Source organism: Chelonoidis abingdonii, chromosome 22 (assembly GCF_003597395.2).
Source record: "Chelonoidis abingdonii isolate Lonesome George chromosome 22, CheloAbing_2.0, whole genome shotgun sequence".
NCBI lineage: Eukaryota > Metazoa > Chordata > Testudines > Testudinidae > Chelonoidis > Chelonoidis abingdonii.
Genome location: NC_133790.1, coordinates 32,777,536 through 32,804,083, shown reverse-complemented (window position 1 = coordinate 32,804,083; position 26,548 = coordinate 32,777,536). Strand labels below are relative to the sequence as shown.

Here is a 26,548-nt window from a genome sequence, read left to right as displayed (position 1 = left end):
AGGGGGATGAGGCGCATGGAGCACGTGCTCTTGGAGGTGAAATCCTCTGAAAGGGGCTGCAGGCTCCCAGTTCCACTTGCTGTAACTGGAGCGATGCTAAATCCCGATTTGGTAGCTTTGCCCCGTGTGACATGTTCTCTTCTCTCCCGCGTCCCCTAGGCTGGAGGAGGTGCCACTGGAGGTGCTGAGGCAGAGGGAGTCCAAATGGCTGGATATGCTCAATAACTGGGACAAATGGATGGCCAAGAAGCACAAGAAGGTAAAGCACTGGAGCTCTCAGGTGCACTTTCTCCCAGCTGTCCTGTAACCCTGGCTCTGGCAGCTCTCACTTTGGGGTGATGGGACCCAGAGGGTCTGTGTAAATGCCCCCGGGGCTGGGGGTTTCCTTCCTTGGTGTGAGTTACCTCTACCTAACCCTCTCCAGACACCTCAGCTGTGCTCATCCAAGCAGAGCGCTCAGAGGTGTGGGCAGAAGACAGATCATGAGCTGACTCATCCTGGGAGCTGGGTAGAGAGTTTTCTCACAGGCCTCTCTCATTCAGGGAGAGAACAGGGGGGCTGGGTGGTGCCCTCTCTGCCTTTCTGGGAGCTGTTTGGCTTTAGCTGCTGTAGTGTCACTGTAATGGAGCAGCTAGTGGTGGGGCAGCTTGGCCTTAGCAGAGCCTCCTTTTCCCCCACTGGGGGGTGTCCTAATGTGAAGGGGAGAGGGGCTTGGCCCACTTTGTTCCCATCTCCCCTGGGTCTTCAAAGGCAGAGTCCCACATTCAGACATCAGCTCTGGGGAGCCGAGCCACGGCCCAATCTTAGCATGGGGTTGGGGCAGGGGGAGAAGGGGAGCGTGCTTAAAGGTTAAAAGCAAAATTCCTTCCCAGTCTAACACCTGACTTAATCCTGAATGTTTGAAATCCACGTTTCCTCACTGATGCTGCTTGCTCCACTGTGTGGTCTTCTAGGACAATGGAAGTATGCTAGTCAGTTTCACTTCTAGCTTTGTTCCCTATGCCCGTGCTGAAATGTTTGCATTGTAAGTACAGAGCAACGGGAACGCAAACTACGTTTCCACTGACACCTTGAACTTCAGTGGCATCATGGGAATCTCAAACTCTGAGCTTTGTGTGTAACTTTTCCCTTTTGGACTTGGCGGCAGTATAGCCACTCACTGGCTGAACTCCTCTCGGAGGAGCCATTTCCTCTTGTGCCAGGATCTGTTTTCTCATTACTGGGGGGCGGGGAATCAAACTTTTTAAAAATGAAAAACAGAACTACAGAGTTCAGTGCAGTGTCTTGGCTAGGTCTGTGTCCGTACTGCTGCAGTGCCCAAAGGCTCAGTGGCCATTGGAGCCCTGCTGAGCAGCGCCCAGCTCAAACGCAGATTGGCTCTCTGCCCTGAAGTTAGATTCCTACGTTATCTCTATTTAGGTCAGTGAGGTTTCCCATAGATTGCTAATCTATATTCATCCCTGTCACTGGGATCTAAGAGGTGGGTCCTGTTACTTGTGGGCTGTACAAGGGCAAACCAGATTGTCTTAGTCTCCTTTTGCCCCTTGGCAGCACAGTTCTGTCTGGAGTGCAGAGCCCACCTGGCTCCTACTTGTTTCTCTGTTACCGTCCCTAATAAAACCAGATGCAGCTGAGGATGCTTCTGGCAGCATCTTTCCTAACTCTCGTGCTGTTCCTCTGAGCAGAGCAATCACTCATTCTACTGCTTGAGTCAAGTCCACAGAGCTCCCAGGAGAAGGCAGGTGAGCAGGCCAGGCGAGCTTCTGGGCAATCAAACTGCTTTTGCTAAGGCCTCTTGCTAGTAACGCAGGGTCCAGCCCTTCAGTGGTGCCCCACCTGCATGCTCGCAAGCCTGAGAGACTGCTTGGCGCTTTCAGTCAAACCCTGGGCACAGTACTGCAGAGATCCACGCAGGGATCAGTCCTAGCTGCAAGGAGGAAGTCGAGTGTCCGGGGCTAGCTGTCAGGAGCAAGAGAGTCCTAGCTTGCTTCCAGGCTGAGAGTGGTTCTTTGGCGGCACCACAGCTGTCCAGTCTGTGCAAGGCTGTTCTGGGGTAACTCCCTTCATGCAGACCTCCCTACCCTGAAGCATCAGGACTGAACAGCTCTTATTATCTTTAGCTGCTGATGTCAATGGTCCCTTATCCTGGCCTGTTGAAATCCAGCTGTGCGCACGTTATGCTGTGTGCGCCTTGGGCTTCAGCATTCCCTTTCAGTGTCACCTCATTCTCACCTCGTGGGACTGGTTAGAGGGAAACGTGATCACACACTGACCATGTGCATTACATGTGTAAGGGTTCCCTCAAACCTCTCCAGACTAACTGATCAGCCCAGGCATTGTACATGAGCACTGCCTTCCTGTGCACTCTTCCAGGGTGGGACAGCCTGAAATGGACAAGTCCTACTGGAGAGTGAGTCCCATTGCTTTAGTCCAAAGCCTGTCCTCCCTTCTCATCCCAGATCTTTCTGCTGCATTTGGAGAAAACAGGCTGCTCAGTCTCTACACCATTCGCAAGCACCGAACTCTCCAAATCCTCTCTTCAATTTTGAGGTTGGGCAAGGGCAGTCACACAGAAAGGTCTGAACTGAGCTCCCATTCCTTGCTTCTGCCTGACCTGTCCATTCCACTGTTCCTCTGTACAGAGCAATCCAGTGAAGGGGAACTTCTAATGCAAGTGCCGTGAGATGATTGAATGGAGCCAGAGCATGAAGCCAACAGCCAGGGTCAGCATTTCTGGCTCTGCCACAGCCCAGCAGAGTCACGTGTCTCCATGGAGCAAACACTTGTCCAGATCCCATTTCAAAGGGCTGGCAGATGATTGATAAGCCCAGGGTCTCCGCTGGGGAGGCCTCACTGGGCTTATGCAGAAGCCAGTTCCCATCTGCACTGCCCCAGAATATGTGACACTTCCCCTCAAGCCGACCAAGAGGCTCTGACTTGTGTTCTGTGAATAACAGAGGGCTGCCAGCGCCTCTCGCTGAACATCGGTGGCAGGACTAAGGCTGGGGGGGAGCGAGTCTGTTCCTGGGGTGGAGGCTTCCTGTAAAATCCCAGTACTGGGGCTCCTCACTGCTCTGCTTCTGGGCTTGCAGCCTTCTGTCAGGTGTGTGTAGAGTTGGGGGGTAGGGTGGGGAGTGCGAGTCACTGTCACCAAGACTTCCCTGCTGGCGTTAACCAGGATTCTCTGTCTCTGGGCATGCCAAGACTCCCTCCTGGGCCTGTTCCTGCCCAGCCCTTCTCAGGTGCTCTGGAGAATCTGCTCAGCAGCACACCCCAGGCACCTGCACCCCTCACTTCTGCTTCTCCCTGCTCTTCCGTCCCGGTGGGCCCTCCAGACACGGAGCTTTGGCACATTCTCCGGCTTCACCTTCTCCCTGCTGTGTTTCGCTTCCCACCTTGTCAGATTTTGCCCACCAGGTATTTGATTCAGAGCCCCCTCCTGTCTCTCACTGCCCCCAGAAAGGATCAGGACGGGTGACCCAGGGAGAGGTTCTCGTTCTGCAGATACTGCTTGAACACTAGAGTTAAAGTAACAAGTGAAACTGGCAAGACTTCTTCAGCAGCGATCCTGAAAAGGGAGGTTGGGCTGTTCCCGAGGGCAGGTGCTGCAAAGGAGAAGGCGCTCTCCAGTGGCAGGGACAGGGGTTGCTGGTGCCTGATTGGTTGAGCGGTCAGGAAGGAGAGGGGCACTGAGTTCTGCTGAGCAGTCCCAGCAGGGGGTGATTCTGAACTGGCTCCTGGTCTGAATGGGGAAGCCGTGGGGCCGCAAGTGGGAAAGCAGACAGGCCCACGCTCTGTGTGGAAGAGGATGGCTGGTGGAGCTATGCACAGGTTGGAGTGGAGAGCTGGGACTCGGAGATCCTCACTGCATGGGACAGTGGGCTGAGGTTAGAGGAGGTGAAGGTCTAGCTTTGAGCTGGTAACACTATTGAGGGATGGTGTGAGCAGGCGGCACTGGTGCTGGGAGATGTGGAAAGACAGTGCAGAGTTAGTGGCTGCCTACCAGTGTAGGACCCAGTGTGGTATGGAAACAGCAGGACTCTGGATGTTGCTTGTGCTTAAAATCCTGCCTGCCAAAATCAATTCAGCCCTTGAGCCCGAGGCACAGTATCTGTGAAGCCTGGGATGCTGCAGCTCTGGCCTCAGCTCTTCCTGTCCCTGGCACAAAGGGCTGCAGGGAATGAGCATTGAGGTGAGCCTTCATGGCCTAAAAATCTCAGGCATCTTGGCTGGGCTGCCATCCCCTCATGGCTGGGTTTGGCTCTCATATTTAAATTTTCGTTCCCTGCGCTGCAGGGCTTGCACCTGGGCCTTGTTCCCACTGTCCCCGTGTGCAGCCTTGTGCCAGGGTGAGGGGAGCAGAGCTTGGCGCTGCCAGGCTGAGTAGAAGCCAGTGCACGGGTAATCTGTCAGCCTCTAGCTGTCTGAGCAGGACCTGGCCCAGGTGCCACTTATCCAGTTGGATACCTGACTCGAAGGTGTTCTTGCTCCCAGCTCTGCTTCCTCCTTGCCCATGAAACCAGTGGGAAGGGGACTGTGGCTTTAAAAGAAGCCGTCAGCGTTTCAGAGATTCCTGCTGCTCTGGGCGCTGTGCACAGTGCTTCCTGTCCGTGTGAAGGCTCTGTGCTGCCCAGGGCCTTGCTCTGCTCGGGAGTTGTTTGTTCAGGCTGATTGTGTTGGAAGCTGCCCTGGCGCATAGACCAGGAAGTGTTGTGTTTCCAGGAAGGCGGTTCTCACCTGGGGTGGGGGTTAGCATGTGCAGTTACTGCCCATTGTTGAAGAGTCTCAGCCATGCTGCCTTAAGCCAAAGCAGCTTCTGCTAGGCCAGATTTGACTGGCCAGTAGCTCAGCAGCAAAACAGAACAGCGGCTGCTGTGCGGCGGAAGAGGGGCTGAAAGCTGCAGGACCTCAAGCTTTGACTGGTGGCACTGGATACATGCAAGAGAAATCGTCTCTGCCCCATAACTGAGGAGTACGATGTGCCATAGCGGTGAAGCAGCTCATGGAGAGGGCTTCTGGAGTTGCACCTGCCCTCTCCTCAGATCCCTGTGTCTTGGGATTTCCTGGTTTCCCTTTGACACCAGTGTCCTCCTTACTGGGCTCTGAAAAGCACCCGCCTGTCTGTCTCTGGTGCTTCCCTGGGTGCCAGGTGGACAGATCACTGCAGTTCTTAGAGCGAGAGCAAACAGACCCAGTTCCAGCTCGTTCTGGTGACAGTCTGCCTCCTGAGCCTTCCTGATAGGTCCCAAAATTACATTTTTTTTTATGGGGGGAGGGATAGCTCAGTGGTTTGAGCATTGGCCTGCTAAACCCAGGATTGAGAGTTCAGTCCTTGAAGGGACCATTTAGGGAACTGGAGTAAAAATCTGTCTGGGGATTGGTCCTGCTTTGAGCAGGGGGTTGGACTAAATGACCTCCTGAGGTCCCTTCCAGCCCTGATAGTCTGATTCTTTGACAGTTGCTCAGAACTTGGCCCATTGGGGAGTAGAAGCAGAGCTGATAGAGATGCAACTAGAGCACAACCAGCTGAGGGTTGCAGGGCTGTGCTTTCCTCCTGTCTGGGATCTGGGCAGTCTGCTGGATAATGTCCCATAGCGCATCTCTCAGAACTCTCCGAGGGGTCAGTGGTCAACTTCTGTGCCTCAGTTTCCCTACTTGTACTGACTTGCCCAAGGTGTCACAAGTCAATGGCAAAGCAGGGTCTAGAACCCTGTATGGGATGAGAGGTTTCTGATTATACAGAGGGTTCACTGGGTTCGGATTCTTCCTCTCACATAGCTGACTGCACACTTCCAGTCCCCCCAGTATCAGTGGGACTGTGGGTGGTGCTGCGATTCCATCTTTATCTGCCTTCCCCCCAGGGCTGGCTTTAGGCCGATTCGCCTGATTCCTGAGAATCAGGCCCCGCACCTAAGAGGGCCCTGCGCTAGAGGTGCCTTTTAAATTTTTTTTACTTACCCCGGCTGCAGTCTGCTCCAGGGTCTTCCATGGCCCTGCTCCCCTGACCAAAGCGCTGGCGGGAGCGCGGCTGCCCCACAGCCCCGCTCTCTCAGCTGGAGCTCTGGCCGGAGCACCGCAAGCCCCGCGGCCCCGGCTGGAGCTCCGGGCCCTTTAAATAGCCCCCAGAGCCCTGGGGTAGCGGGGGGCTCTGGGGGCTATTTAAAGGGCCAGGGCTCCAGCTGCCTCTGCCACCCCGGTCCTTTAAATAGCCACCGGAGCCCTGCTGCCCCCATGCGTTCGCCAGGGCTCCCGCGGCTATTTAAAAGGTCCGGGGCGGGGTAGAAGCAGGGGAGCCCCGGGCCCTTTAAATAGCCCCCAGAGCCCTGGGATAGAGGGGGGCTTGGGGGCTATGTAAAGGGCCGGGGCTCCAGCTGCCTCTGCTGCACCCCGTGCCCTGCCCGCACCAGCCTTGCCCCCCGCTGCCGGCAGCCAGCTCTGCACCCCCTGCCCACAGCCAGCCCCTGCCAAAGCCCCTTCCTTGTCTCCAGCCAACCCCTGCCCGCACCAGTCCTGCACTGCCCACCCTGCCCTGTCTCCAGCCAACCCTTGCTGCACCCCCCTGCCTGAAGCCAGCCAGTCCCATACTCCTGTCTCCAGCCCTGCCAACCCCTGCTGCACCCCCCTGTGGCCCTGCCTGAAGCCAGCCCCCCCCACACCCCACCTCCAACCAGCAGCCAGCCCCTTGCCCTGCCTGCAGCCAGACCCTACCTCCAGTCAGCCCCTACCCTGCCTCGAACCAGCCCCATGTCCACTGCTGCCCTGCAGTTCCCAGGCCAGTAACCTGCACACCTGCTTCAATGAGGGGGGCAGGAAGCAGCGGGGACCCACACATGTGCACACCCCCAGGGAGTGGCGGGGACCGACACATGTGAAACGGCAGTCATTAATAACCAATCAACAGCATATATGATGCAATGTATATAATATACAATTTTATTATTTATATAGTTATGGAAAGTAAATAATACATGGAAGAAATGGAAGGCTTTTTTTTACACTTTTTTCTTTTTAAGTCATCCCTGCCAAGGCCCCACCGAAAGTGTTCGAATTGGGCCCCACACTTCCTAAAGCCGGCCCTGCTTCCCCCTATTGGAGATGTCCCCCGCCTGGCCAGTGGCGCATTGGGGTCTTTGGTAGAGGAGGTGTCTGCTGGGCTCCTCCTCAAACAGCTGGACTCCTGACGGAAGCAGCTGCTACAAAGTGACTGGACCATGCTGAGAGGTGCACCCTGGCTGGGCCATAGCCAAGGGCTGTGTTCCATCTACCGCCACCCCCCGTCTCTTCCTAATCTCACTTTTGTGTACAGAGAAGCTGTTTCTGGCATCATTAAGTGTCAAGATCTGAGTGGCAGCTCAGGGCTTGGGTGAGTAAGTCCTGGCTGGGAGCTTTGGGTGCTTCTAGGGCACTGGGAGGCTGACAGCTCGGCTTTGGTAGCCATAGTGGCAGATGCGTGGCAGGTTCCCGGCCAGCCCATGTACTGTAGGAAGGCTGAGTAAGGAAACCTCAGGGCATCTTCCTGCGTTGCCAGAGCTGCCTCCATGTGGCAGGGCTTGGGCAGGGCGACTGGAGCAGCCCCACTGCAATCCACTGATGGCCTCTTCCTTGATCTGAAGGGACCCCTGGGACCCTCCAGTCTGACCTAACACATGCTGAGACCTGCCCTGAACGAATGCCTGTCTGAACTGGAGTGGCTGTTGGAGAGGCTTCCAACGTCGGTTAAAAACTGCCCACAGTGCAGCATCCACCACACCCATTGGTGGATCGTTCCAGTGGTTAGTTACTCTCGCTGTTAAAAATTTGTCCCTTATTTTCCTGTCGGAATTTGTCTAGCTTCAGCGTCCAGCCATTGGATCGTGTTATCTCTTCCTCTGCTGGCCTGCAGAGCCCACTGTCCAATATCTGTTCCCCGTGTAGGTGCTTAAACTGATCACGCCCCCCCTTACCTTTCTCTAAGCTAAACAGAGCCATTTCTGCGGAGGGTTCGTTGGTCCGCGGCTCTGGTGGAGCTGCCACAGCCATGCCTGCGGGAGGTCCACTGGAGTCACGCGGGACCAGCGGACCGTCCGCAGGCATGCCTGTGGCAGCTCCACCGGAGTCGCAGACCAACGGACCCTCCGCAGGCACGACTGCAGCAGGTCCACCGGAGCCGCCTGCCACACACACCCCTCCCCGCCCCCCGGCAAAATGCCGCCCCCCGAAAATCCTGGCGCCTTAGGCAATTGCCTAGTTCGCCTCAATGGAAGCGCCAGCCCTGAACTGAACACGTGCATCCAAAAACTACTGCAGGTTGTGGATGTTTGACACAGTTGGCGGCTGCGGCGGCTGCTGCTACCCCTCAGGCTGGCCTGGCCTGTGGGTAGCAGGGGGTGTTGCAGCTGGTTAGATGGGAATGCACTGGCAGTGCTGGCGTGGGAAGGGGTCTGTCACTGCTCTTGCCTGGCTCCAGCCACTGCCATTATGCTGCAGCCTTGACCTAGCCAAAGGATGTTCTGATGGAAAAGCTCCCTTGTTCCTCTTGCACAGAGCTACTGGGAGTTATCTGGCTCCTACAAGACGGTCTAGCTCAGCAGAGTCCGTTTTGGTACACCGTGCCCAGTTAACCTGTGGAATTCACTGCCACAAGATGTGGCCAAGAGCTTGGTAGATTCAGACACTCATTGGGGCAAGTGTCCGATCCTTATCTACTATTGCAGTACACCGGATAAGAGAGAGAAACCCTCATTCCAACTACTAACTGATGGAGGTTGGGAACAAACTTCCTGGGGAGACAGGTATTCCTGAACTGCCAGCTGGTGGGTTTTTGCACCTGCACCTTAAGTAGCTGGAGCCTTTCTGCTGTCAGACAAGGTACTGGCCTAGATGGGTCTCAGGTCTGATGTGCTGTGGCAATTCCTAGGCTCCTAAGAAAGGGTCACTGGGGCCCTCCACCTCCTGGCTGCAAAGGTGGGCATTGTGGACGTGGGGGGAGTGGGGCTGTAATGGGGGGGAGAGGGGCTGATCATTTGAGCTCACCCAAACACTGTTGGTTTGGGTGCACCAAAGCTATAGTAGAGTCAAGCTTCCCCTCCCCCAGTGGGGAGATGCTTCCTGCAACACTGCTGCCTCTCCTCCCTGGAGCGTGCCACCTCGTGCCCAGCAGCCTAGCCCTGGCTCAGCACCAGGGATGCAAGGAGAAGGCAGTGGGAAGCAGCAGCTTCCATATGCCTGGCTGCCTTCCACTCGTCCTCTGTGTGCAGGCACTCAGCTGTTCTCTGGCATTGCAGAGCTTGCATGAAGGCTGTGAGGATCAGTGCAAGCAAGGAGTGAGGGAAGGGCTCTGTTTTGTTTCATAATACGAATCCCCGGCTGAGTCCTGGGGAGCGCTGATCCTGATCTAGACGCTGCTTTGTCTTGCTGCTGACATGGACTGTGAAACTGCAGCCATCCCCAGCTCCAGCTGCTGTCTCTGAACCTTTAAACTTTCCCCTGTACTGCCCACAGGCAGCCGCCCCTTCCTGGAGCCGCAGGGAGCCGTTGAGGCTGAGGGGTTTGCATATTTGCATGATTCCCTTGAAATCATAAAGGAAGCCCTGGTGGCTCCATTCTGCCGGTGAATGGCCTGAAATGAATTCCAGGGATTTCCTGTTAGCTTTGCTCCTGGAGCAGGGAAGCAGCTTGTTATCCACCCTGACATTTCCCCGCATGGATGCTCCCAGAATGCAGATTCCAGATCCCCACCTCCTGGACTAAGAGGGCTGGAGCAGCCCTTTAGCCACTGCTCAGCTGGCTGCAAAAACAAAACTGCAACACAATCTTGTTCCTCTGGCTCCTGGCGTGAAATGGCAGCTCCCTCGGATTGCCTGGGCTTGCAGCAGCCAGGTCCATCTCCCAAAGCTGAGGCCACATTCGGGAGCAGGGCTGGGGGGACAGAAGAGCCACCAAAGCAGTTGCCAGGCTGCCTGCAGGGGTTGAGGTCTTGCATCTCTGCTGGCACCCTGGGGCTGCATGGAGCTGGGCTGATAGTTCGCACAATGTGAGGGTTCGTAATGTGAACTGGTTCCTGGTGCTGCAGGAATTTTCCCCTGAGCTTCCCAAGTCGAAGCCTTGACTGCGGCTGCGCCAAGCTGTGAGTTTGATCCCCAGTCTGAGTATCAGTGCAGGGGGGCGGGAGTGGTCTGGTTCTCTGTCTGCCTGAGGGTCATCCCATAGCGTGCTCTGAGCTGTACGGTGCCAGTGTTGGCCATCATTGTGTCTGCATGCCCGTCCCATTGCCTCTGGCAGTGGCTAGTCTAGCTTGGCCAGAACTTGGAGCCGGATGTAAATCCAGGTCCCTCATCCCAATGCTCAGACGGGGCCTATGGTGCCTCCCACAGAGCTGGGGAGCCAGCCTCGGCCTCTGCGCCAAATTGCCTTCCACTGCCCTCCAGTCCCCCTGCAGTTTGCCTCACTCGTTGTCCAGCTGTGCTCTGTTCAGTCAGCTGCTGCCTCTGGCCCAGAAGTGGCTGCCCTTTGGGTGACGTGAGCGTCTAGCTAGCGAATTGCTCTGGGGTGCCAGTTGCTGGATGCATGTTAGATTGCCGCTCTCCTGTCTGTGGCTGGCCTCCGCATTCATATCTGCCCCGCTGGGTTTCAGTGCCTGTCCCCCTTTGCCTTTCAGATCCGGCTGCGCTGCCAGAAGGGGATCCCACCCTCCCTGCGGGGCCGGGCCTGGCAGTACCTCTCGGGGGGCAAGGTCAAGCTGGAACAGAACGCTGGCAGGTTTGATGTAAGCAGCTCTCGTTTTCTCCTCTTCCTGTATGATCTGCAGCTCCCCAGAGGTTAGTGTTGCTGGTGCTGACTGCAAAATGAGCCCAAAGGAAGTGCCCACGTGGGACGCTGCTGGCATCTAGGGAGGCCACCCAAACTGGGATGACCTGCTCATCGCCTGCAGCAGCAGATCATGGCAACTCTTGCTTCCACATTGCCCTTTGCACCACTGGGACTGGATCTACCTCCAGCATGCAAAGGGCCCACACCCATGTGTGCTCCCCAGACTGTTAGCAATTCAAGGTACAAACTACCTGCTCTGGGCCTTTGCACCTATCTGAGCTTTTGTTACAAGACCAGAACAGTCCCAGCCTGTCTAGTGTTGGTGCTGTCCCTGGGGCTGAAGTGAGGGGCTTGGGGGCTAATCTGAGTGGTGATATTTTGACTGGCTTGATCTCCCCGGCTCCAATCCTGCCCTTTTGGTATCATCCATCTCTGCTTGCCCAGCTGCTGCTGTGCAGGGCTGAAAAGCTGCATCAGTCTCCTGTTTAAACCCCTTGTGGCCGTGATCCTGTATCCAGCAGACACTAACCCCACCAGCTGCAATGTGAGTGTCCCATCTTGTATGGGTGCAGCAGTCGGTTTCCCCTTCGCTGCTAACACTCTCGGGTAAGAATGCAGAATGTACATGCCTGATCTCACCAAGGTGAATGGCTTTGTGGCAGCTCCATAGTTCAGTGTTAAATGTTGGGTATAGACACGTGGCTACAGCTGAGGCAGATACCGAGGCTAGTGCCAATATAGCAGTAGCAATGGGGTAGATGCTGTAGGATAGTGTCTGTTTCTGATCAGGTGGCCGTCTGCCCCTCCTGTCCCAGAGCTTTCTGCACTTCTCCTCCCATGGCCCGAAACAGAAAGGGACAATCCCCAAATCAGAGCTTCGTAGTGTTAGTGTCTTGTGGCCATCGCCCCATCCCACCCCATTGCCCCAGCCTTCTCCAGACATAATGCCCTACTGGCACCTCCAGCAACTGTTGCCCCAGCATCAGTAAAGTTAGGGGTTGCTTAGCATGTGCTATCCAGCAGCTCTCATTTTCTCCTCTTCCTGTATGATCTGCAGCTCCCCAGAGGTTAGCGCTGCTGGTGCTGACTGGAAAATGAGCCCAAAGGATGTGCCCATGTAGGATGCTGTTGGCATCTAGGGAGGCCACCCGAACTGGGCTAACTAGATCTATTTTTAGTACCGTCTCCCATAGTTCCCCCAGTTGTGGCCCAGGACTGTGCCAGGTGCTGTAGAGACACAGCCCCGAGGGGCCCTGCCCCAAAGAACTCAGTGTGACTAGCCACCCACAAGTGCTCCCCGCCACTCCCTCTATGCAGTGAATGTTGCTCGGGAGATGTTTGCCAGTTAGCCCCAAGCCCCTCCCCTTCGGAAAAGAGATTGGGGAGGCGGATTTTTGGTCTCCCCTCTACCACTTGCTGGGAACTACTGAAGCAAACCTGAAAGCCAGGGCTCTTCTTCCCCCCAACTTCCCCATAATGCCAGCTGCCCTCCGGCTGGGCTGTGCTAATCCCTGGGTATGGATCTTAACCCTGCTCAGCTGGTGATAAACACATTCCAAGGGGTTTAGCACAAGAAACTTGAATGGAGTGAAACAGGGGTCAGAGCTTCTCTAAATGAAATCCACACTGCAGCTGTGTCTGCTGCAGAGATTACCTGTTGGGGAGCAACTGAGCGCATTCAGCTGCCAGTCTATGCTGGGTGACTCTTGTAGTGTGGACAGGTGGGTGCTACCGTAGAAGATGACTGATCCCTCTAGGTCAGGGCTGAGACTCACATTTGAGGCTGGGGGGCAGGAGGGGGCACTTGCTGTGTGCTGTACTTCGGCTGAGGCTAGCTAGGACTTCATCCTCCCCTCCCTTCACCAGCTCAGAGGAGCAAGTGCTGGGACTGGGTGTAGTGGCTCCTGTGGCCACCAGCTTTGACAGGACAGGTGAGCTCCAGTCAGCCTTGTGAAGAGGCCTTCTCTCAAGTTTCCTGCTGCTGGTCTCCTCCAGTTCACCAGATTGGTGGCTCTGTTGGGGAAGCCCTCACCCGTCACTAGAGAGTGGCAGCTGATCTAATGACAAGGGAGAAGTGTGGCAGCAGTGGGGATGCTGGTAGTGGGGGCCTGGGGGCTGACGAGTGCAGAGGAGCTCCCAAGTGGAGCGGATGCAACCTGAGCTGGCTGTCACAGACTGGCCACGCAGGGCAGTTCTTGTTTATGGCTCACTTGCTTGGAGCTGTTCCCACAGCCCTTGACTTGCCAGGGCCTGCGTGTGCGACATGGCCTGGAGAAAGAGCTGACACCACAGCTGGGAGTGAGAAATGCCAAACCTCACCTCATGGAGTCAGGTTTCCGTAGCTGCCTCTGACTCAGCCTCTGTCACCCACCCGTAGGGACTGCAGGGGAGGGGCCCGGGTGTTTGAGGTGTGGGGGAGTGAATGTGGATCTGCAAGGTCGTCCCATCCCAGCTGATAAGGGCTAGGGGGAGTCCCTTGGATTGTGCAGCTGGAATGTCTTCTCTCCTGGCTCTCCACACAGGTGCAGGGCAAGGCACTTGGGCATTGGGGTTCTTATCCTCTGACCCTATTTTGGGATGATCTAGGGAGATGGAAACTGCTTCACCATAAGTTGGAGCTCATTCAGACTGTGCTGTGAGCAGCGACTGCAGGGCGCCAGGAGCCACTCCGTGCTGGAGTTTCACTTAAGACGTTTCAGAACAGGTGGCCACCAAATAATGTGGTATTGCTGGCTGGGGCTGAGATGAGCCATTGACTGTAGGTCCTGGTGCATGCACAGGCTGCCCCAGCTCATACTGCCGCTGGCGAGTTGTAACTGCACTAAGATCAGGGCTGGCAAAATTGTTTGGTTTTGAGCATCTTTTTCAATGTTTGTTGATTTTTAAATTTCACAGTTGCAGGGAATTATGGGAGCATTAGTTATTTAGTGACAGGCACTGAGATTCAGAAAGTTAAATTTTATAAATGGTTAAAACCCACACATTGTCAACATCACATGTCAAGATATACAAAGTAAATACCCTTGATCAGTGCACACCTGTTTCCACTGTTCATTTGTAACAAGCCTCATTCAAAAGTCAAAATCACTGGGTCTGGTCTCAAACAGTGTTTTTCTTACTCGCCTAGCTGTAAATTTCATCATCATCCATGGAAATGTTTTTCAGTGGTTTCATCCTTCCAAGCCGAACTGTGACCTCACTGAGAGGTGAACGTGATGTTTGAGGCCAGTGCATGGTGAGCTCCCCCAGCATACTGTGGTTACTCATGTGTCCTCCTTCCTAGGAGCTGGATCTCTCGCCAGGGGACCCCAAGTGGCTGGATGTGATTGAGCGGGATCTCCACAGGCAGTTCCCATTCCATGAAATGTTTGTGTCTCGGGGAGGACATGGGTAAGAGTTCCACTCTCTGCCATGTGGCTTGGTTGTTTGCAGCATCCATAGGGCCTGGTAGTTGAGGCTCTGGGCTGACCGCAGCTGAGCCAGGCTACCTGCAGATCAGCTCAGTAGAGTCTTGTTTACTCCCTTCTCCAATGTCGCATCTGCCTCTAGCAGCCAGCCCACCCTGGTGCTCAGACCCAGCAGTAATGGACATGGGCTGAGAGTTTAGGTGGGCCGGCCTCCCTCTGTTGCTCATCGCCTGTTGCTGGTTGTCTAGCTCCATGTTGGCTCAGTCTTTGTGCAGGTCACACTATTGCCCCTTGACAGGCCTGGGGAAAGGTCTTGCAGGAGCGACGCTATGGGGTTGGAGGACGTGGACATATGATCAAACAGCAGAGGGAGGAGGAGCTGGCTATTCACATGAAGCATGGAGTGAAAGGGAGATGTGTATGTAGCAATGGGAGAGGCCTCTCTGGGTTACCTGGTAACCAGGCATGTCCTGAGCTGTGTCCCTCTGTGTGGATAGCTGCAGGCCTGGGCACGTTGGCCAATAGAGCGTGACTCTGAGTAGCTGGCTGAGTCATCTCCCAGGTCTCCATCACACCAGTGCAAGGCAGATTCTCCCTCTCCCATCTGGAGAGGCGCCGGAATCAGCTGCTGAGTCAGCATCTCCAGCCAGATAAGCGAGGGCTGGAGTCAGGTTGGTTGTAAGCCCCTTGCTGAAACATGAGTAACCTTGTTGAAGGGCTCCAGATCTGAGGGGATGACGGGGCTAACAGCCTTGTATGCACCCAGTGAGAACAAGACACCAGAGCTCCTTGGGGAGTGTTGCTGATGAGATCAGAGCCTCAGTCTGGTTATCTGCATTGCAGTAGTGCCTGCATGGCCCTATTGCATATGTGCATAGGAGCCCTATCCAAAGAGTTTAGTCTTGGTGGGGAAATGCCAGGTCCTGGTGAGGTGACTGCCATAAGCAGCAGTCCTTGCACTCCAGCTGCCTGGCTGGTGCAGGGCATTGCAGGTGTCAGGGCTTGGGCAGGTTCTGAGAAGAGTGGTGGAGCAGAACCCAGCGCAAAGCCTCATTGGGCTGTGATCTGCTGTGCCTGGAAGGCCCTCCATGCTGAGGAACCATGCTGAGATGAGCTGGAGTCATCTGGCTGGGCGAACTCAGGCTCTCAGAAGCATGGGACTGATAGAATAGTGCCTGGTGTCTGTCTGAATGAAAAGTGATTTTATACTGAGGTCGGCCTCTACTTTATTTGCTGCTGTGGACTGGGAGGTGTCCCCATGCAGGGCCCCAGCCAAACAGTGTTTGCCTCTGGCTCCCGGGGCTCTAGTGGTGAGGTTCTGAGTAGATCTCTGTGTTCGTGGTACTGTGTGACTACCCGCCTATAGGCGATGGGGCATGGTGCCCTTCCTGGGTGCAAGTGCCTACAGGTGGGAGATCAGACACCACCCCCTGTGCCTCCTGTCCATGTCCCTGCTCCCCGTTGCTCAGTGGGTGCTGTTTCTCTGCAGGCAGCAAGACTTGTTCCGGGTACTGAAGGCCTACACGCTGCACCGGCCGGAGGAGGGCTACTGCCAGGCCCAGGCTCCCGTCGCAGCAGTGTTGCTCATGCACATGCCTGCGGAGGTACTGACTGCACACCACCTTGGACAGGACCATGAGGGCCAGGGGAGGGCTCTGACACACCCACCTGCCCACCCGGGACTCGGGCCCAGAGCACGGCCCATCCCCCTGCCCTGTTGGTACCGGTTCCACCTTGCACAGGAAGAGCCTAGTTAGCTCCCTGGAGGTGGTCAAGGAGGCTGGGGGTGGAGCAGCTGTGAGGGAGTGAGGTGGGGTCCCTGCTTTCTTTCTGCCACAGGGATGATCTGCTGCCTGCAGTGATCTCTGATCCCAGGGAGAGCATCTTCTAGCACAGCAGAGCTGGCCCTCCTTGCGTGCTCCCTGCACAGATTGTCCCGAGGGCTGGTTTGGCAAGTGTCTGGTGTAATGGCAGGTAACGATGCTCCAGCGGGATCTGACCTGTACTAAGGAGAGACAATCTCTAGTCCTCTCGGGAGACTCCAGTCCTCCAGCAAGGGGGCTGGGAAGGGTCTGAGGACTCGGCTGTGTTTGGAGACTGCAGAGCTGACACCCCCAAGGAGGAGAGGCAGGGCAAGGGGCCGTAGCAGCAAACCCAAGCGAGTGGGGCTTTCCCTGGGGTGCTGGTTGTGCCTAAAGTAGGAGTTGCAGGGGGAAGGAGCTCTCGTAATGGGGGGTTACCCTCATTTTCAGCCCAAGGGGTGGAGTAGCCGCCTAGGGGGTTCGCCAGGGACTGCAGGACTCTGTGCTGGTAGGGGATGGGCTGTTGGGTCTCCCCAACTTTTGATTGTGGTGGAGGAGCTGCTGTAGCTGCCTTGTCTGTTCTCAGCGGGCGGAAACCCAAACACGTCTGGCCTTTGCAGACAACCTTGCTTGCATGTGGATTGGCCTGCAGCCAGCCAGCCTGGGGCACCAGCGAGCGGTGGCTATCTCACTGGGTGCTGACTGTAGATCCTCCTCTCTCCAGTAATGCGTGCCAGAGCTGCCTGGTGCCTGCTCAGGCTGAGCTAAGGAGGCGGCGTGTAGGGCTTGTTCCTTTCTCTGCAGAAAGGACCCCCCCCCCCCCCCAATCCTTCCCGCTTGTTAAACGGGCGGCCTAACCAGTGCTCAGTTGAACAGGCAGAGAGACAGCCCTCCCCCCCCAGGGGTATGAGAAGTGCCGTGTGCTCCGGGCCCTGGAGGGTATGGAGTCAGCCTAGGGGAACCCTAAAGCAGGCATCCCACTGGCATTGGTTCTTGCTTATGCTCTGCCACGTCTCCCCACTCCTAAGAATGACAATGGCTTTGTCTGCCTTCCGGGTATGGGGCTTCCCTGCACCCGAGACGACATAATTCTTCCCCCTGCTCTGGGTTATGGCAGTGTGGCATAATGGCTCATGTGCTGGCCTGGGACTCAGACCTGGGTTCTGTGCCCAGCTCTGCTGCTGGGTGACCTTGGGCAAGACCTTTCCCCTCTCTGTGCCTGTTTCCCCTCAGTAGAATGGGGATAGTGAGCCTGACCTCTGTGAGGTGCTGGGGATCAGCTTGTAACAACCTCTAGCGGAGAGCTGGGATTAATAAACTCCTCCTGGAGCGCAGCCATGTGTGTGTCTGGGCTGTACAGCATGGGGCACAGCCTTGAACTTCCTGGGGCTCTGTCCCCTGAGCCCTTCTCATCTCAGGCAGGTCCCCGCCACGAGCACTGACCAGCCTGGTGTGCTCAACCCGGGCTCCCACTGATGGGTGGGAGCTGGGTGCCCAGCCCTCTGCAAACCGGGAATGAGGTGCCTCTGGGCAGGCCTGGGAGAGGGATGGTGAGGGCCCAGGGGGAAGCTTGCTGCCTGACCACAGGGAAGGGGGCAGGCTGGCCCTGCTTTGAGGCACAGCAGTACTGCTACACAGAAGCAGGGTGCCCATAGGGCTGTTTCCCCTTGCTGGGCCCCGTGGCTTGGGAGGAGCAGCGCTGGCAAGCGGGGGGCCTGGGGCTGCACTGACAGCAGTGAGCGCATGGAGGGCATCTCCAGCAGGGCTGCAGCGTGCGCCGCCCTGTGCTGCACTGACGGCCCGTTCCCTCCTGCAGCAAGCCTTCTGGTGCCTGGTGCAGATCTGCGAGAAGTACCTCCCCGGCTACTACAGCGAGAAGCTGGTGAGTGAGGGTGGGCGGGAGGGAGAGGTCCCTCTGACACCTCTGAGCCTGCTCCCCAGAAAGCAGCTGGTAGCTGCCTGGGTCAGTAGGAGGAGGACAGTTGGCTTCCTCTGCCTGCGATAGTCACCAGGGGCTGCAGGTGGACACGGTCTACCAGAGCAGAGCCCGGAGAGGGTTGAGTGCGGAGGCTCTGTAGCAAAGGGCCTGTTGGGCCACCTGATCCAGAGGGAGGGTAGCCGCAGGGTTAGGCCCTGGGCTGGCAGATGGGTGTTCAGTCCCCAGCTCTGCGGGACTGTTGCTGGGCCTCGGTTCCTCCCTGTACCCTGGGGATGCTGCTTCCTTGGCCCTGCCTTGCTAGGCTGGGTGCAGAGGCTGTTCTGCACAGGCGCCTCGGGTGGTGCTGAGCTGCATGTTGGGTTAGTCCAGAAAGGGCCTGTCCTGGATGGATCAGAGAGAAAGGTGGATGCTTCAGCCTCCAAAACCAGCTCTGTGGCTAGGCCAGGAGCAGCTGCTCCATGGCCAGCACAGGGGTGTCTAGAGCACCCATGGAGAGCTGCTTTGGGTATTTTCCATGGCCTGTCAGAAGCCTGTGGCTTAGAATGTCCGGCCTGGGGCAGTGATTGCACATTGGGGAGGTGGCTCGTGGGGGTGGGGGAGTCAGGTCCCGTGTGCTTACAGTAGCTGATCTATGTGTGCAGCTGCAGCAGAGCGTGAATCCCATTCTCACATACTAAGATTTTGTCTGACTCAGCAGAAGGCTCTGTTAACAGGCTTCCATTTCTCCCCCTCCCCAAACAGAAGTCCTGCCAGTCCCCTCCCACCGCACGTGGCCCTGGGCACCTCACTTAGACTGCATTGCTACCGTGGGCAGGGCCACGGGCTTGCACCAGAGCCTCTTAGCAAGGACTGGCTTGTCTGCTGGAGTCCAAACCACTTCTCTCCTCCCACTTCCCATTCTGCAGTATCTGCTCCTGCTGGAAGGGCCACGTGTTCCCCTAATGCATCAGGAGTGGGTCACTCCAAGGAGAGGGAGGGGAGTTGCAGGGGGACTAGGGTTTCCCAGTGTGTTTCTGCACTGGTAGGACACGCCTCTGGCTGGGCAGCCCTGGAGACCGAGCTCCAGCAGCCATGCAGAGTGGACTAGGAAGGATGGCCATGGACTGGGACTCTGTAGCTCTGGGTCCAATTTCTGGCTCTGCCAGATGCCCGCTGACCATAGCAAATGGCTCAACCCCCACCTCTGTTCCCTCCTGTACAACGTGGGTGGTGCTGACCCAGCTGCGGGGTGCATGTGAACCTGGGCCAGTGGTTCTCCAACGTTGTCTTGGTAGCCCCTTTCACACAGCAAGCCTCTGAGTGTGTCCGCCCCCCTTCTAAATTAAAAATGCACTTTTATATTTAACACTATTTTACATGCTAAACTTATAAACTTGTTGTTTAAACTTAATTTACCTTTTCTCACTTTTAAATTAAAACTAAAATACATTTTTATTGAATAGTTATAAGCGAAAATTATTTTTTTAACTAGTTACTGTGTTAATGCTGGAGGGATGCAAAGAAACTTAGTATCACTTTTCCCAGCACACTTAGTGCCCCATTGCCACCCTTACTTCTGTGCTGCTGCTGGTGGCATGCTGCCTTCACAGCTGTTCACATCTTCCTCTTGGCACCTGGGGTCAGCCCCAAATATCCAGCCTCTGCCGCAGCAGCCTGTCAGGATCCCAGCTGGAGAGGGTGAGAAATGCAAAGCCCAGTAACTTGGAGCATGGTAGCACCACCGTAGCCTGCTGGGAGCTGGTGCACTTGGCTCTGCCTCTCCCGTTGGGTTGTCGCTGGCGGATGGCAGCTGTTTGGCTGTGTCTTGGTGACCATAAGTGTGTGGATGGCGGGTGGGCACTGTTTGGAAGGGATGGCCCATCCCTGGTCCGTCCCAGCAGCACCTCTCCCCTCCCATAATCTGCCGCTCTCCCTGCAGGAGGCCATCCAGCTGGATGGGGAGATCCTCTTCTCACTGCTGCACAAGTTCGCACCCGTGGCTTACAAGCACCTGAGCAAGCAGAAGATCGACCCCATCCTGTACATGACAGAGTGGTTCATGTGCGCCTTCTCCAGGACCCTCCCATGGAGCTCCGTGCTGCGTGTCTGGGACATGTTCTTCTGTGAAGGTAGCGCATGGGTCCCCCGGGTTGCTCTGTGCTCCTGGGGCGGAGCCTTCCAGACTAGAACCTAGCTTGGGGGCATCTGGGGGACTTGCCAGCCTGGCCCCCAGTTCAGCTGTCTGCACTGAAGAGAGCCATGCTCTCATGGCCCCGACGTAGCATTCTAACCCATGGGGCCTGGTTCTATTCCTGCCTCTGCCACTGGCTGCCTCTCCGCCTCAGCTTCCGCATCTGCAACCAAGTACTCGGAGATCTTTGGCTCCAGAAGTGGAAATGATGAAACCAACACACCTGCTCAGCTAGCCTGTGCTGGCAGGTGACAATGCAGTGGGAGCTGCTTTCTGGCAGGTTCAGCTGGGCCACAGCTGCTCTTTGGTCTCACTCCTGGAAGGACCGGAGCCTCTGTCCAGGAACAAACTGGATTGGCTGTTTAATGTGGGGATACAGATCACTAGTGCTGGGCATTGGCCCATGCTGGACAGGGCTGGAGCAGGAGCAGGATCCCGCTTGCTCCATCTACCAGCATCCCAGGCCCTTCCTGTCCCCATGACACTGAGGATCTTTGTTCCAAAGGGCTGGGCTCTCGCCTTCCCCCGTCACCCTGAGCACTGGGGAGCAGAGGGGTCCCTCGGGGTCCCTGGAGCTGGTACTGTGGCCTGGCTGAGCTGCCTTGTGAACTCATCCCTGCCGGGGCTGGCTCATCGGTGTGTCTGCTCTCTGTCAGGGCTGCATGGGAGCTCCGGTTTGTTCTGGCCGCATCCCCCAGCTCTGGTGCTCACGGGCAGCTGTGGAGAGCCGTCTCTCCAGAAGCAGTGACCCCGAGTCTGGCCGCTGGGTAGGAGATGCAGGGCCCCTCGTCCTCAAAGGGCTCCCCAGGGTGGCAGAGATGAACATTCACCATGGCCAGGGTCTGACGGGGCCCAACGCGATGCATGTCCAAACTTGCTCCACTCCCTCCTGCCCCTGCTGCCAGCCTGGCTCCCTGCACCAGGTTCACTGTGCTCTCCACGCTGCCCCCTCTTCACTTGGAGCTGAAGCTTGAGAATTACGTAGGCGGCCACAAGTCTCTGTCTCCCTCCCTCTGCTGAGGGCTCTAGCTGCGCACCTCCCTCCAGAGAGGGCTCTGAATATGCCCCCTTTGTCTTCACGCTGCTGCTGCTAAGCTGTGCCCCTGGGCTAAGCTTGGGGGGCCCTGACCCTCCTTCGGGGAGACATCAGTGGAGAGGCCCCTGTTAGGACAGGAGGGTGATGCCTGTGGGGAGGGTGGGGCGTTCACGCCTGAGCTGAGTCAATGATCAGTGCCCTCCTGTGGAACACAGGCCCTAGACCTCCCCCGACATAACGCCTGTTTGAACTAGGGCAGATTCCATAGCTCCACGTCCAGTCTGGCTGGCAAACATCGCCTGCGATGGCGGATCTGCCCCAGCCCTGGATGAGTCGTGCTGGTTTATTATCCTCTCTGTGTACCTAAAATACCTGCCAGGGCTGCCCCTGTTCGAGGGCATTGGCACTGCAGGAGGGTTCTCAGTCTGTCAGAGCCCAGGAAAACAACCAGCTCTTAGCACCTGCTGGTGCTTTCTGCCTCCAAGTGATAATTGCTGGGCAGAGGTGCTGCAGCTTCCCTGCTCGTTTCTGGACGGGGTGTGCAGCAGGACTGAATTGTGGCCTAGGGCTGGTAGGGAGGTGGGGGGGCCATGCTGTGGCTGGGTACAGCTTGGCATGGATGGATCTGAAAGGCAGTCCCCAGCACAGAGGCTGTGTCTGAGCTGTGCGAGAAGTAGAAAATGGGGTCAGTCTGAGCTGTGGGTACCCAACCCTGAACCTGCCATGAGAGTTACCAGGGCACAATTTGGCCTTGCTCCCCAGGCAGGCTGTGTGTCCTGGCCATGTGTTTCAGTAGGGGTTGGATGTGTTTTGGGGAGGCAGTGTGGTGCGGTGGATAGAGCACTGGATTGCAAAGAGTGACGTAGTTTCTGCTCCTGCCTTGCTGTGACCTTAGGCTCTTCAGTTCCCCTGGAACCTCTGCCTGCCTTGCCTATTCAGATCATCAGTTCTCCAGGGCAGGGATTGTCTCTGGCTGTTTCTCACGCCCAGCGCCATGGGGCTTGATCTCAGCTGAGGTCTCTGTGCAGGCTGGTTTCAGACTGCGCCCAAAGGAGCTACCGGGGGGAGAGTGCTGGCGGGTGTAGAGGAGGCAGCCAAGGAGCCAGCTCTCTGACAAACAGTATTTCAAAGCACACCACTAGGCTACTTCAGGCTGGAGCTAAGTTTGGGGGCAACTCCAGTGTAATCTCAGCTGGGCCCTGGGGGTGCTTGTCTCTTGCACCTCTGCAGATCAAGGTTCTGAGAAGACATGATTTTCCTGGCAGCAGTGCCTCGGAAGATGCATCGGGCACTGGGCTCCAGGTTGCCAAGCGATCTGGTTGATACTTGGGCTAATGTAGCACAGGACAGGGGAGCCATTGGAAGAACGGTGATGCCTTGCAGCCTGCTCTTGAGGGATTGTGTCCATGAAGCAGGTGCTGGTAATTCCTTGTCTCCAGCTGGGACCAGGCTGGTGTCGGGTCACTAGCAAGACATTGGTTTGGGACTAGGGTGACGTGTGGGCCCTATGGAAAATGGGGCAGTGGGCCGGGTAAATTTTAGGTTTGGGAGTTGGTGGGAGAGAGGAGGGGAGCAATCATTGGATCTTCCCCTCCTATCTAAGCCTTTGTGTCTCTGGCTCTGAGAAACCTCCTGCCAGCCATTAACCCCAGACTGCCCATTGGAGAGCATGGGGGCAGCTCAGAGGGTCACTGCCCTAAACTGTCACTGTTGCACTCACTGTCCTCTTCAGAGCGTCCTGTCCCAGCATGCCATGCTGCAGCCTGTGGAGACTATTGGAGGCTGAGGGCAGCTGGCCGAGCGCTGGGGCTGTGCGGGTGCTAACCAGACGGTGGCTCTGCTCTTCCAGGGGTGAAGATCCTGTTCCGGGTCGGCCTGGTGCTGCTGAAACACACGCTCGGCTCCTCCGAGAAGCTCAAGTCCTGCCAGGGGCAATACGAGACCATGGAGAGGCTGAGGGCGCTGAACCCCAAGATCATGCAAGAGGCCTTCCTGGTGCAGGAGGTGAGGAGATGGCTGTTGGGGCGGAGGTGGGATCCCTGGCTGCCCTGGCACACGCATGTCCACAGTTGGCAGCTCACCAGCCCTCTCCCCCTCACAGCGGTAACTGGATGGGAACCAGCTGCAGTCAGCATGGCCTGAGCTTTTCATCCAGTGATCAAAGCCCGGCACCGCCTGCCTGGCGCTCGGCACTCACTTTCCCTCTAATGGAAGTGGGCTGGGGTGTGGAGAGGGCTTTAGGGATTGATGGGGGTCTGGGGTCTCTCACTCCCAGTGCACCTTGCTGCTGCTCTCCCTTCCTTCTGTTGCTCCAGCAGGCAAGGGAGCTCCCTAATGGGGGCAAACATCCCACATCCCGCCCTGGCAGATGAGCAGCTCCTGACCTGGGGGATCTACCAGTTCCTGGGGACCGTGACTATGCTGCTGCCCCAGGCTGCTCTGCAGCATTTCCCAGGAGGGGCTGTAAATAGCTGAATGCTCCCTGGGGTGGGCACTTGGCTCAGATCCCCCAGCCCCAGGAAGGTAGCTTTGGGGGTGAGATCATCATCTTCCTGCAGAGCCCCTTCTGGAGGGTCCCTGGGCTGCAGGCAGGTACTTGCTCAGTATGGGAGAGCCCTGGTTGCAGGAGGGGCCCTGGGCTGTGCTGTGAAGGGCTTTCAGGAACCCCAGACTTAGACAAGTTCAAATCCAAGGGCTTCCCCCCACCCCCCGGGCGCTGAGTGAAGCAGCTGTGTTCGGTGCAGTGCTGTCCTCTGCTGATGAAGGCTTGGATAACAAGCAGGTCCTCTATCGGGTACTGCAGGCCTTCCAGGGAAACCATGAACTATGTGGATGCTGGTCCAGGAGCAGTGGAAGGTCTCTAAAAGGGGAGGGGGGGGGCGGGAGGAGGGCGACCAGTGCCCGAACTGTGCTCCTGCCCTTGTCCTGCCCTTCTCCCCGTCACTTGCCTTTATGGCCAGTAAAACGTGGGAGGCCCATGGCTCCCTGAGCTCTCTCCCTCTTCCCCCCACCCCATTCCAGTGCCCTTATGCTGGTCCCTTAAGGGAAACCCCACAACTAATAGGGAGGAGACTAGAGGGCCCAAGAGGGGTCACATGTTCTTAGGCTAATGTACTCATTGCCTGTTCGATCACAGCAACCAAGTCTCTTGAACTGCACAGCCTCGGTCACTGACAATCCAGCTGGAAGGTCTGAGTTTCTGTTGGGTTTCCCGTGGGGCTGTGATTGCTCCCTCGGGAGACAGCTGTGCTGGCAGCCCCCAGTTCTGGCCTGACCTGCTGGTTGGCTGGGCAGGGGCTTGACGAGCGTGTGCTGTCCCCACAGATCATAGAGCTGCCGGTGACAGAGCGGCACATTGAACGGGAGCACTTGATCCAGCTGAAGAGGTGGAAGGAGAGCCATGGGGAGCTGCAGTGCAGGTCTCCCCCACGCCTGCATGGTGCCAAAGCCATCAGCGACTCGGAGCCACATTCCCGCAAGGCACTGGACCCTTCGCCCTCCATCATCCTGCCCCCCGGCCAGGTGCTCCCACCCAAGGGCCGCAAGAACAAGGAGAAGAAACGAGACCAAGGAAAAGTCAGGCCGGCCAATGGCCCCATCCCTGAGGAAAACGGAGCCCAGGCCTTCGTTGAGCCTGGGGCCTCCCCACATCACCAGTCCAAGGACAGCCTGAGCTCCCACGAGAGCGAGGACACCTACTTGTAATGGAGTAGCAGCACATTCTGGCTCCGCGGTGGCAGAGCGCCCAGGGCTGCCACCCCTGTGCCTGAGGGGCCAACTAGCTGGGCCTAGACTCAGGATTGATTCCCTGCTGCAGCCAAAGTGGGGAGAAGGGTGTGTCTGGGCCTGTCTCTCCTGCTACTCTGAGTGCCAGGGAAGGAGCCTTATCTGTGGGAGTTAAGTTTTTATTTATTGTTTGGCTGCGGCTGATTTGCAGAGCAGAGACCAGGGGAGCCGAGCTGTGCCTGTGGGGACCATTCAGACCCGCTGGCAAAGGGCTGTGATCATGCGTCTGCCTGAGGTCTGAATGAGTCTCTTCCTTCCATTGGGAGGCTCAAAGCCCCATTCCCAGGAAAGGCCTGAGGTCTGGCTGGCTGCTCCAGCAGGGGCTGGCTGATGTTTGAAATAAGCTATGAATCGACCTGAGGCAGAGCAGGGGGCAGAATCGATAATCTCCCAGCCCAGCTGGCTTCTTTCCATGTTGAAGTTCCCTCTGAGGATCCCAGCTGCTATCTTGGCTGGGTCCATCCTCCGTTGCTGAGTAGGTTGGAGCAGTGTGTACCCAGCAGTCATGGAGGAGCATCTTAGGCTCAGCTGCTGCACATGCTTGGCCTGAGTTGAGATGAGCTGTTCTCTCCTGCCCCAGCCAGTGCTGCAGGAGTGTCTCTGTATTGCCCAGCGGGGCTGGCTGTCTTGGCCAGAGCACGGCAGATTCCAAAGTGACGCTGTATCGGGCGGGGGGTGAAGGAGGAAATGACCTGACTTTCCCACCTCACCCTGCTCCTCCATTTCTATAGAGAGGGTGTAGTAAGCTGCACCTGAGCATTTATTTTGGACTTTCTGTACTGCAGTGAGCCTATTTATTTCTTTGTGTAGCATAACTGTGTCAATATATAGGGAAAGGTCAGATCTGGCCTGGTGGGCGTCTGCAAATTCTGGGCCGGATGCAAAGGTCTGGGGACAAGGTCTGCATGAGGCAGGGCTAGCCCTGGCTGCTCAGGATCTGGGGGAAAGTGCTGCTTGCAGGGCACTGAGTTGAGCCTGCTGCTTTGGGTTTGCAGAGGCAGCCCTTCGTGGGGCTGTTTGGCAAGGTAAATGAGGCCTCCTGGAGCACGCGTTGTCTGATTAAAGCTGGCGCTAGGCCTGGCAGCTCAGTCCCGAATGCTGGGAGAACAGGTATATTCAGGGTTTAATCCAGATGTGGATTAATGTGCACCTCCTAAATGGGGGTGCAGCCTGCAGATCCCAGACTGCAGTGCTCTCTCGATCCAGGAAGTCTCTGGCATGTTGCATTAGTCACTGCAGGTTGTGCTGCCACGCTGAAGAGGGCAGTGTTAGCTGATTCTGGGGCAGCCTCAGGTGGACTGAAGTTGGGGAACCCCAGATATTGATGGCAAAGGTGAAAGGGAAGGAGGGTCTAGTTTCCAGCTTGCATCATTGAGCCCTGGGGCAAGGGTCTGTTAGGAATCCTTCCCTCTTCTTCTGGGCACTTCTTCACTCAGTCTTAGCCTCTCTGCAGACTGCCCCCTGTGGGTGGAAGGGATCTGACTGGAGGGGCTTCTCCTTGCCCATCCCAACTATGCTGGACAACGTGCCCATGTGGGTGAGACTGTGTTAAATAAATCAGTGAATTAAGTTGCAATGTTTTTGTACAGAGAATCAATAAAGCAGATTGTGTAAAGAAGG

At 56.7% G+C, this 26,548-nt stretch overlaps 1 protein-coding gene across 1 annotated transcript; it reads left to right on the top strand.

The window, feature by feature from the left end:
• On the top strand, positions 1-26,548 carry TBC1D10A (TBC1 domain family member 10A). Its single transcript, XM_032786432.2, is given in 9 exon segments — positions 1-143; positions 145-259; positions 10,637-10,744; positions 14,072-14,178; positions 15,685-15,799; positions 17,814-17,879; positions 19,855-20,044; positions 22,992-23,146; positions 24,467-26,548. Coding segments are annotated over 9 exon segments (1,374 nt in total). The 5' UTR covers positions 1-6; the 3' UTR covers positions 24,848-26,548.